A 12,759-nucleotide genomic window follows, 5' to 3' on the forward strand; every position below is an offset into this window, starting at 1 on the left:
TTGAGCTGCTGTGCAGTTAAAAGAATTGAGTTGCACCATTACTACTAGCTATAGCTTTTGGTAAAGTGGCATGCGCTCGAACCTACAATTGGTATCCGAGCCAAGGTCATGGGTTCGATTCCCATTGATTGCAAGAAGTGCAATTATTGGGAGGGAGATTGTTGGGTGCAATAATTGTCCTTGCTTGATAGAGCGATCGAACCGTGGTGCTTGAGCTGCTGTGCGGTTTAAAAGATTTGAGTTGGACAATTACTACTAGTTATAGTTTTTGGTAAAGTGGCAAGCGCTCGATCCTACAATTTTTGTTACATATCACACACATTGTATGTGTTAGCTAGTTGTCAGAATCGGCTTATTTCTCTAAATATAAGAGATATAGTCTTCAAATAATAGTACGTCGAAGCTGTAACGCCCCAGATTCGACGAGTGTCATCACTGTATCAAGACGGATCTTTCCAGCGTGCTTATGTCCACACGCACCCTGGGAAACTTCCCAGGAAGTCACCCATCCCAAAATTGTCCCAAGTCAAGCACGCTTAACTTTGGAGTTCTTATGTGATGAGCTACCAAAAAAAGATGCACATTCGTGATATGAGTAGTACCAATCAAAATCTTTTAAGCCCTCTTCAACTGTACAGTCCATTACATTGAACAGTCTCGGAATCCCTCTCATTCCGGTGTGGGATCGGTTCATTCATGTTCCCTCCACCTAGAAGCCTGTCAGGAGCCCGCTCATTGTCCGTGCAACCTCATGGCACCGGCGATCACCCCCCGCCCTCTTCGACCCCGGGCCTCTCATGCCCATCAGCTTCCGCTTGGTTCGTCCCCGAGCCACACCGTACTAAGAGATGTCGGCTCTGATACCAACTGTAATGCCTCAGATTCGACGATTGTCCTTACTGTATCAATACGGGTCTTTCCAGCGTGCTTATGTCCTTACTCACACGCACCCTGAGAAATTTCCCAGGATGTCACTCATCCCAAAATTTCCCCAAGTCAAGCACGCTTAACTTTGGAGTTCTTATGTGATGAGCTACCGAAAAGAAGATGCCAATCAAATCTTTTAAGCCCTTTTCAACTGTATAGTCCATTACATTGAACAGTCTCGGAATTCCTCTCATTCCGGTGTGGGATCGGTTTATTCATGCTCCCTCCACCTAGAAGCCTGCCAGGAGCCGCTCATTGTCCGTGTAACCTCATGGCACCGGCGATCACCCCTCGCCCTCTTCGGCTCCGGGCCTCACATGTACCATTGTCTCACATCTTAAAAATTAAAGATTTAAAATAAGCTTATAATGAGATACAATGGACTTCTATAGCAACTTGGGTTAATCATTTTCGTAAAGCGAGGACGAATACGAGGTAGTTGCTATAGGGGCTCATTGTGCAGTCATGCATGCGCGGGACTGGGCTCGGGGCGTGACAGAATGGTATCAGAGCCGGTCACCGGCACGGAACACCGGGAAATAAGTGCTATGCGGGGCAAAGTGCTATGTGCATGGGAGCCACCTCTTGAACCTGCGGGGCAAAGTGCTACATGACGGGAGCCACCTCTTGAACCTGTAGGAGCCACCTCTAGATTCTCGATGCTGGTGGATCGAGTGGTCAGGCCGCGACGAGGACGACGCGTTCTGAAGGAGGGATGATTGTGATACTCTTGTCCCACATCTTAAAAATTAAAGATTTAAAATGAGCTTATAATGGGGTACAATGGACTTCTATAGCTATTTGGGTTAATCATTTTCGTAAAGTGAGGACGAATACGAAGTAGTTGCTATAGGAGCTCATTGTGCAGTCACGCAGGCGCGGACCCAGGCTTGGGGCGTGACAGAAGCCATGATTTTGGGTGTGAGTGCTTTAAAATAAGTACAAATCATATATTTTATATGCGAAAAATTAATGCTTCAAGATACAATAAGAAACTAACATATAACCAATCAACTACACATACGATTAAGTTAAAAATATACGAAATATATAAGACAATGTAACATAATCAAATAGTTTCAAAGATACAATGTTAAGTGTACAAAACTTCTCATCAAAATAATCCAAATTGTGTGACAAATATTAAAAAAAATGGTTACATTTCAGCTACCAGGTAGGCATTCCCCTTCATATATTATAAATAGCAATAAAAGCTAAAATTTAATTAAATCTTAGGTGTATTCATTTAATGATTTAGGATCACTATGTTAGAAAATTATCATGACGAGTAGAAAATATGGACGAGCAATCTATTTTGTTGAAACCCATTGATACTCACTGAATATAGATTTGCACTTTTCGATTGTCGATGATTAAAATAGGTTATGGCTGATGACACGGTCATACAACTTGTGAGTGTGGACAACTGTAGCACTGTCTGAAATCATAGATAAAAACATTAGATATGAGTCGGAGGTGTGCTCTGACGTATACCTCGATTCTGAAGTCAAACTCCAATCAAATATATATTGAGAAAGAAAATAATAAAATATAAAATAACAAAATTTGGTATTTATAGGAAAGAAATGACACCAATTTCAACAAAGTTTGGGTGTCAACACCATAGATCTGGAACCGAGCCCCTCTAATTCAAGAGGTCTCCGATCACTGTGCACAGGCGGGCAGCAGACCTCGGGGCCTTGGATAGTCTCTTTAAAAAATGACTCATTTTATGTGGATGATATAGACAGTCGAAAAGTTATTCTCGCGTACGTCTTAATAATTTATATTCAAAAGGATCATATTTCTATCAAAGAAGGTAAATTTATATCAAAGCTAACTCCCAAATTGGCATGTTGCCGCTCTAATTGTTGGATCTCGGTTTTCTACACGCCCAAACGCAGCGGAAGTTATAAAAATTTTATTTTATTTTGACAATCAAAATATGTTTTGCTTTGGGCGCTCGTATGGTTTAAACATAAACATACATAGGATGTTAGAAAATTATACCTTTAGTGAATAAATCACTGGACTCCAACTAATCCGGTATAAACGGATTAGCTCTTGTTGATTCCCTACGAACTTTCTTCAAGGGATTCCTTGTTTGATCCTCCTATCAAGTCCACGACTGAATTGTATGTTCCTCTTCCAAATTGCACTAGAAATATTGGAAGAGATTTACGATGGAGATTAAATATCGAGAGACGGCTCAAACCCTAAAATTTTTCAAGGAGGCCGAAATATTTGAGAGAGGAGGTGGTGTGATTTTCGAAAATCACTTTGAGGTGGTGGCTAGGGTTTCTCTACTCTACTCTTATTTATATTAACCCATGACCTAATTATCATAGTATAATAATTGGGCCTTTAATTAACATTAATTGGGTTGATTAATTAATTGGGCTAGTCATACTAGTTTAATCCATTAATCAAGGCCCATTAATAACTTTAATTATTTAATATGTTGGACTTGTACTCCTACAAGCCCATTAAACATATTATCCACCATATTTAATTAATTAATCAACTCAACTTTTGAGCTTAATAAATTAAATACACTATAAATTCAACATTTGAATTTAATTTTTAAATTATAAATTCAACTACTTGAATTTTCATCACCTCCAAAATTTAATATTTACTAAACCCAACATTTGAGTTTAATAAATTAAATTCTCAAATTTTATAAATACAACTCCTTGAATTTATTCTCTCAAAATTTAATTATCATAAATTCAACTCCTTGAATTTACTATATAATATAAATTCAACTTCTTGAATTTATTCTCTCAACGGGAACAAACAATCCAGTACTTGTGTGACCCTCAATAGTTCATGGATACAGCTAGCCGTGGGTTCACAACTCTTTGTGAATCAGGACATAATCCTTTATTCGGGCTTACCCTAGTTAGCCCCATTCTTTTCATCAACACCTTGATCAAGAATGTCAGAACTCATTTCTGATTGCACCCATCGGATCATGGTAAGAGCGTCTAGTAGCATCGCCCCATGATCCCCTAGGTATCACTGATAGTGCCTGCAAGAACCAGTCGATTATGATTAACTTACAGTACGGTCCCTTCATCTCATATATCCCGATCAAATCTGCAACCATTGGTTCATCGAGGGTTGCATATTAATTCGATAACTATGTGATAACTATAATAGTGGCATCGCGTGTACTATTTGAGAACTCCTTCTCTAACGTACATCTCATACTCTGGCCAGAGATTCCATGCACTATTATTTCATTAGATCACATAGGATATCCACACCCGTAGGTGAGCGGTGAATCCCCAACTACAATGCACTGGCTCCTATATGTGTCGCAACTGTACCCAACCTCGCCACCTGATGACTCTCATGGAGCCGGTAAATGAGTCAAAGCACATCCCTAGCATATAGAGCCTCAGTGTTGTCCCGGGTCGTAAGGACTAATGGTGTACAATCATAACCACGGACTTATCCTCTCGATGAATGATAACCACTTGGAAAGTCCGAGGGAGGGTTGTTCGGTATAATCATCATATGACTACCCATCTGCATGTTTGGACATCTCTATGCCCTTACTAAGAAACGCAGTACACAACATCACAGATGCTAGTCTCGAGCTCAAGCGATCTTTATCCATGTTTTAGGCGGCTGAATCGACTAGGAACGAATTTAGATCATACAGTGTTTACAAACGAGTTTCAACATCGAATTACGATTCATTTGTATTAAAGTATAATCAAGGTCTTTATCTATGTTTGATAACATGGGTATACAGATAAAGAAATAACAAACCATGAAATGATGAATTATATTAAAATAAAGATTGTTAATTACAACCGAGTCAATAAAATCCCTAGCCAACAGTTGGCTTGCAGAGCATCTACTCTAACACTAATTAGTAAGATCTCGTTTGACTTGGAACGCCCATTCAAGCTCACTGGTCGATCTCCTGCTCCCACGGGGCGAGCTTTGAGCTCCAATGACCTTTCTCGACACATTTTGGGTCAGTCTCTTGGCTAGCTAAGCTCTCTGACCTTAACCAACCTCACCCGAGGATCACTATCGGGATCAATAAGGTTGCATTTTGATTGATAAATTATGCCATGTGAAGTTAAAAATGGAAGATACTTCAAAGCTTCTAAGCCAATATCGGTTTTCATGTTTTATATTTGTTTTATATTTGTTATAAAACATATATAAATGTGTATAAAGTTTAAGATCACACAGCAACGCTATTGCAAGTAAACTTAGGCTAATTCTTTGCGTAAATTTCTTTCTTTACAAAAAAAATTATGTAAAAATTACATTTTTTGTAATGTATATTTGATTCATTGTGATATTGGTCATCTATATAATCAATATTTGTTTTACTTATATATCATTTGATTTTTGGTAATTTTAGTTATTTTTTTTATCAGGAATACTGATGTGACACACTATACATGCCAGCACCGCAATAATGCCGCATTGGCATTCCGTAAGAAAAAGACTAGAATTTTCACTTACAAAAACAAAGATAATAATTTAAATTGAAATTTAAAAATATAAAACACCAAAATCGTAAAAAACATAAAAAATAAATCCACAAATGTAATTTTCCGGGTGAAAACTTATTTCTATGAGAATACTGAGTTCGGACACCGGGGGAGGTGGGCTTGTAAGGACCAAGTCTAGCCCCACTATCTTGTTGAAACTCTAGAAAGGTTCTTTCAATATTTTTTGGGTTCTGAAAAATGAAGTGTCCCCTGTTTCCCCACTCACTTTTTAAGTTTATATTTGTGCACAATCCATTTTCTTATAATTTGTTCAAAATGAAGAGGTGCTTCCTTGGTTGTTTGCTCATTTCCAAGTTACCACACGAGTGGTTACTTGTATTTCTCCGAGTTTTTGTCTCATAATTTTCAAAATTTATTCTCCATCGAGATATACTTGTTCATTTGTTAAGATGTCACTGAGTGGTTCAATTCTTCCAAATCCTTGAAATTTCTAGAACCCAATATATGAGTTAATGTCGTGCCTCAGTCTGGTCTTGGAGCATGACAAATAGTCGATTTCTTCAACCTCTTCCTTAATGCAAATTTTCCCCCACTTTCTTTGACCTGATTAGAACTACCTCAACTCATTTATAAACCCAATGTTTTCATGCTCCTATGACATTCGCGTCATAGTGCTATTTTAATCGTTCACTCAAAACTCCAAATCATAATTGATTGATTTCATCTTTATCGTTTTACCGAAATCTATAAATTGTTATTGATTTCTATTATAGAGACGGTTTCTATTCCAATTTCTATTCCAATTCCAATTCGCAACTAAAACCAAAACCTAATCTGACCTAAACAATATATATATATATGTTTGTATAAATATGTACCTTTCCACCCGTGAATGGATTTAAATTTCCCTTTCACGCCTTTTGGTTTGGCTACTCGATATTCATGCATGATTCCCTTACACATGTATTTTCGTGGCCTAAAATCCATCAATCGATCGAGCTGCTACCCAACAATAAAGAGTCACGAGAAAACATGACCCTTGTTACATGTGTCCCTATCACATGAAGGGACAATATCATTTATTATTATTCTTATTTATTCTAATTTTTAGTTATATATGTACATACATATATAGTTATGTGTATATTCTTACACATATATATACACATAGGTCAGTATTTTGTGAGACAGATATCTTATTTGGGTCATCCATGAAAAAATATTACTTATATGCTAAGAGTATTATTTTTTATTGTGAATATCGATATGGTTGGTCCGTCTCACAGATAAAGATTCGTGAGACATTATCACATTAGAGCTATAAATATTAATAAATTGAATTTGATTGTAATAACCAATTACTTTCATGTGTATGTAGTTAAAAGTCATGGCCACCGATCCAATTTGTCTCAACTTTCGGCCATGTCTCCATGTCAACATACTTCTGGCTTAATTATACGTACTAGTATTTAATCGTCTGCTAATAATTGCATGGAGTTTATTATTACTGAAAGTTTCCATCTATTTGTTTCTTTGTGGAATACTTTTACACAATTAGAATTAGAATTTTGTTTTATATTTTTGTTCAATCGTTTTTTTATAACGATGAAACTCATCGTTCCATCCTTCGATGCACACTGGATAAACTCTCCGTCTAACGCAGAAGTTTACAAACCACGTTATCTAGTTAAACCATATTAAACAAACTATGTGCGACAAACTCGGACAAAAAATGTTGATAAGTAGAATCGAAATTCTGATCATTAATGAAGTGTTACTTTTGTTCAATGCTATTAAATATTATTTTGAATGAAATTAACTTAATTTTTTGCCATGATAGCTTCTGAATACTTATATTGTCCCTACTAAAATTTTCTTGTTTCGATTTTGCCGGCTCCCTTGTGCTGACAGCAGTCTAATATTATAGAAAATAAATAAACTATTGTTTGGATCGATAATTTTGAATCAAAAAATGTAAAATATATTATTTAAACTAAGAGTAGGTATCTTGTGAGACAGTCTCACGAATTTTTATATGTGAGACGGGTTAACCCTACCGATATTCACAATAAAAAGTAATACTTTTAGCATAAAGAGTAATACTTTTTCATGGATGACCTAAATAAGTAAGAGATCCGTCTCACAAAATACGATCCGTAAGACCGTTTCACATCAGTTTTTGCAATAAACCAATTGCACTTTTTAGGATCACGAAAGTTATTATGATTTCAAATTCATTCACCGTCATTTTAAATTTACTCATTTTGATTGAATTGAAATCCAATTCTCAATCCTCGTATCACATCCAAATCTTCCGAATTAAATGCAACTATAAGGAATGTGGATGAAATCTGAGTTAGAGGCCTAAAACTTACATGCTTGGTGCTGGGAAATGACGGACTTCCCCTTGGTTTTCTTTCCAGATAAATCTGGATGCGATCACAATTTATGTAAACACTGGCCTAATAATTAAGCTGTGAAGCGGTTGTTCTTTGGGTAAATAGCATAGTTTTCAAGAAAACAAAAGCCCTTACCTCACTCACAGGCACTGTCTTTCCAAAAGTAGTGAACTCAGTTTGAGTCATTTTCACATGAGTTTGTATTTATGCTGCGGAAAAAGAACTAATCACAAATCCCACAACAGAACAAAGAGATCCAATATTTCCCCTTGAATTAAAAATGGGATTTTGCAGAAACTGATGCATGAATCAACCTCAACTAGACGCGTGTCCATCTCTAGCATGAAATCATTCACCCTTGTGTGAAACTTGTTCAGTATAAATCTCAGCCTCTGCTTCCATATGTTTCTTGCCAGTTGCTAATGTACACAACACAATACAACCACTTTCTTCGAGCTTTCATCTTCTTAATTAATTCTTCTTCTTGAGAGAGAGCAAAAAAAATAAGTTGCATAAATTCCAACAAGAAGTCACTCTCAGTCTCAGGAAAGGGTACAAGATAATCCTGCCATCTGTCACAATTTTCTTGGTTCATTTGCCTTGTGTGCACAATGGAAATCATACACTGCTTATTCGTGTTATGGATCTTGAATGTACAATTCTTGATCCAAAATGTAGCCAATGTGGATGGAGGGAGACATCATAATCACATGAACAAGAAGAAAAAGAGTGAAATTTCAGCTGAACTTACCGCAGCCGATTCCCCGGACCAATCTCCCACTGTTCCAGCCGACTCGCCTCTTCCCCAACCCGGGAACTTCTCTAGCACGAGCTGCATTTTCAATGTGTTTGATTATGGTGCAGTTGGAGACGGAGATACTGATGACACTGATGCCTTCAAGGCTGCATGGAAGGAGGCATGCCGAGTGGAAAATGGAGTGGTTCTGGTCCCTTCAGATCAGGTGTTTCTTATTACTTCAACCATTTTTTCTGGACCCTGCGAGCCGGGGCTCGTTTTTCAGGTAATATCAGATTTGTTTCGTAATGGTGTGGAATTTTGAATCAAAAAAGTGTAAAACTATGCGAAGTAATTACAAGGGAATGTTACTAATTACCGTACCTGTGAAGGTGGATGGATTGCTAATGCCGCCTGATGGACCAGATTCCTGGCCAGAATCCGACAGCACTAAGCAGTGGCTGGTGTTTTACAATCTTGACGGCTTCACTTTCACTGGAGCTGGGACCATTGAAGGAAATGGCCAGAAGTGGTGGGATCTCCCATGCAAACCTCACAAGGTAACTAAAATCTGATTCATACACATTATGCATACATATACAGAAATTAAGTTGTATCTCTCTCTATACGTTGTTTATCTTTGTAATTTAGAACGATATTCATAAAATTTGGAATAGAAAATGACAGTAATTGCCGCAAAATATGTGTCCTTTTTAGGGTCCTAATGGAAAAACATTGCCCGGACCATGTTACAGCCCAGCGGTGAGTGATAATCTCCAAGTTCAAACTTGTCGGGTGGTGATTAGCAACTAATGAAATCGATTCCATTTGCATATATTTACAGTTGATTCGGTTTTTCATGAGCTCGAACTTGGTGGTGACCGGTTTGCGGATCCAAAACAGCCCACAGTTTCACATGAAATTTGACGGATGTCAAGGTGTCCTAGTTGAGAAGATGTCGATCTCTTCCCCTAAGTTAAGCCCAAACACAGATGGAATACACATTGAGAACACCAAATCGGTTGGCATATACAACTCTGTCATAGGCAATGGTAATCACACACACATACACACACATATAAATCGACGCAAAATTCAGCCAAAGAATTACTGATATGAATTAATCCACTGAGTTATAAAATGAATGATGAAACAGGGGATGATTGCATTTCAATAGGTCCAGGTTGTTCAGATGTGGATATAGAAGCCGTCACTTGTGGGCCGAGTCACGGGATAAGGTATGTGGTAGCGCTTCTTTCACCACCCATTTTCGGAAGAACAATATTGAACTTTATTACTGTACCACATCATGGGAATATTTTCGTGAGTTGTGACCATTAACACACAAATGCAAACTAGTTTCCACGAAAACGGGCAATGGAGACCAAGTGGTGGAGGCGATGAGGGCAATCATCCACTCGATTTATTCGGTCATACATCCTAAATTATTGCGTCTCCGACACATGGAGTGCATCTGGCAACATATTTTCTGAAACTCGCTTCAACTCAGATGACAAAATAAATAAAATGAGTTGAGTATAATTTTTAAAAATGGGAGGTTTGAGAGTAAATGAGATGTCTAAGAATATATATTTATCAATACACGTACGATCCACATTTTTCAGTAAACCCCACCTCACGTGTGAGGAGAAATATTCATTTTTAGATGTATATCTGGAGTATTACTCTGAAGATAACATGGAATTTTCCTATCATTGAGTCAGTCTCCTCCTCTCATCTCAACCACCACTGCCTGATTCTTGGATTCGCCTCCATGCATCGAATAGAATGTGAGAAGTGACAGATTTGCCGAAGGAAATCTAGAGATCCATTAAAGATACAATTCATGGTGCCGCCTCGACTCATCCAAACTTGTTTTCTTTTTTCTTAAATGCAGCATTGGCAGTCTTGGGGTACAAAACTCACACGCATGTGTTTCTAACATATCAGTAAGAAATGTATTCATGAAAGACTCGGACAATGGACTCAGGATCAAGACATGGCAAGGAGGAACGGGGTCAGTGACTGGCATATCTTTCGAGAACATACAGATGGACAACGTGAGAAACTGTGTGATAATTGATCAATATTACTGCCTCACAAAGGCCTGTCGAAACCAGACCTCCGCCGTTTACCTGACCGATGTCACGTATAGAAACATAAAGGGTACCTATGATGTGAGAAGCCCTCCTATACACTTCGCATGTAGCGACACCATAGCCTGCACTAACATCACAATGTCAGAAGTTGAGCTTCTACCCTATGAAGGTGTACTAGTTGACGATCCCTTCTGCTGGAACGCATATGGCCTACAGGAGACACTCACTATACCTCCGATTGATTGTTTACAAGAAGGGGTGCCTCAATCTCTAGAAGAGAGTTCCTTGGTTGGCTGCTAAAAAAAGAATTAGAATTCCGATATATTTACAATTTAACTAGAAGAGTATAGTATAGTCGTCCAAGAGCAACCTCTCGTATTTGACCGGTTGCTAAGGTTTCATCCCTTTGGGACTTGTTTCCCACATAGCGTGATGGGAACATATGGTGATTATTCATATGATTGTATCTTTCAGGTCATTAGTGTGTTAATGAGTGGAGTTGTACAAGGATTACTTGACATACTTACGATACGAAAAAACTATGAGCCGGTACAGAAAATATTTTTGGAGGAATAAAAATCTACAATCAGTTGATCCCACAAAAGAAGAAGAACATAAAAATGCAATTCTTTTTGTACTTGTTCCATGACATTATTTGATCACAATCAAAACTGCGATCTCCACAAGGATGATTCAACTGGAGCGTTTGCTAAATTTCTGACCAACCAAGTTTTCAGATTCATACGGCATGTGATTGATCAATCCCCTCGCCGCATCATCCTTCAACTTCTGATTTTCTCTGGATCTGTCTCGTGTATATGTCTTTAGAATTGTTGCCTAACCATGTCAATGACAAACTCGGCGTCGTATTTCTGCATTAAATCATACAAAAGAAACATCTTTAATTGCTTCATTCTTTCAAATTGTGAAGTGCAACGAAATTGGATCTTTCATTCAAAGAAACCAAGTAACAGTAAGAAGCAAAGGCTCAAGAAAAGACAAGTGCACCAAATGCGGCATCCAACACAAGAACATGGCTCCTCAACAAGTAGTTTCAAAACACCACAAGAAAAAAGATGGAAATCTAATGACGGGCTTCGATCTTCAACCAACGCTTTCTCAGGTGAGTTTATCACATATGACGATTTATCCGACTAACTTAACTTGCAGACTATTGCATTAACTCATGTGTTTACTCGATACATATCGAAAGATAGTGGTTACGAGTTGCATAGTAATTAAAAAAATACATAAATAAATAAAAACTCTATTGTGTAATCTGTTACACTCATGCTATCATATGATAATATGAGATCACATTTTTTTATGTTATGCACTGTATGAGTTCATGTGAAAATAATTTTGATATCATTACTATCTTTTGTTAAAAAGTTGTGACACCACTCATATTATATGGTAACATCGACCAACCCGACTTTGTATAAAAGAAGTTAACATATTGTCATATCGAGGTAAACTACATACTTGAAGGACAAACTAACACAATTTAAGGGGGAAAAAAAAAAAGAACCTGGCAATTGGGTTTGCCTTTTTCGTTTTGGTTCGAGTTTGTTTGGTTTAGTTGGGCACAATTTTGATTCGACTTTTGTATCTAAATTGTATCACACACATGTGATCCACCCAATAATGCAGTTTTCTTATAGCAAATTCCAAAGCGCGAATGGAACCAAGCTTTTAATTTTGTTTCAACTTTTGACTTTAATATTTGAATTCATATGTTTTTTTTTATTCGTTCTATTTATTTTATCATCCATTTTTTGGGTTTCAATCCGTTTCAAATTATTATTACATGGAAAGGGGTAAATTGGTTTTTTTTTTTTTTTTTTGAAATCCTATTCTAGGGGTTAGGAGGACTCGAACCCGATTCACTACAAGTGGAACAATGTGAGACCATTAGAGCTAAAGCTCGGTCTTGGATAAATTGATATTTAGTCTATCTGAACATGGGATTTTTATGAATATTTGAATTCATATGGACTACATATGGATCGAGACATTTGTTCTGGACGAAGATATTTGTTTTTCGAAATTGACCGAAAATAAATCCAAGTATAAGCATTAATATTATTAGAAAATGATTTTATATAGGT

At 37.4% G+C, this 12,759-nt stretch overlaps 1 protein-coding gene across 2 annotated transcripts; it reads left to right on the plus strand.

Moving 5' to 3' along the window:
• The first annotated feature begins 7,795 nt into the window (after nt 1–7,795).
• Nucleotides 7,796–11,136, plus strand: LOC142551346 (polygalacturonase At1g48100). Of its 2 annotated transcripts, none has more exons than XM_075660536.1 (6): nt 7,796–8,862; nt 8,942–9,109; nt 9,267–9,311; nt 9,394–9,601; nt 9,706–9,787; nt 10,447–11,136. In XM_075660536.1, the coding sequence occupies exons 1-6, from the start codon at nt 8,425–8,427 to the stop codon at nt 10,946–10,948; spliced, it is 1,443 nt and encodes a 480-aa protein (XP_075516651.1). In that variant the 5' UTR covers nt 7,796–8,424; the 3' UTR covers nt 10,949–11,136. The 2 variants fall into 2 exon arrangements, with proteins under 2 accessions (XP_075516651.1, XP_075516652.1); XM_075660537.1 differs by having other exon boundaries at nt 7,801–8,835; nt 10,447–11,131.
• Nucleotides 11,137–12,759: the final 1,623 nt, after the last annotated feature.

Source organism: Primulina tabacum, chromosome 7 (assembly GCF_025594145.1).
Source record: "Primulina tabacum isolate GXHZ01 chromosome 7, ASM2559414v2, whole genome shotgun sequence".
NCBI classification, from domain to species: domain Eukaryota; kingdom Viridiplantae; phylum Streptophyta; class Magnoliopsida; order Lamiales; family Gesneriaceae; genus Primulina; species Primulina tabacum.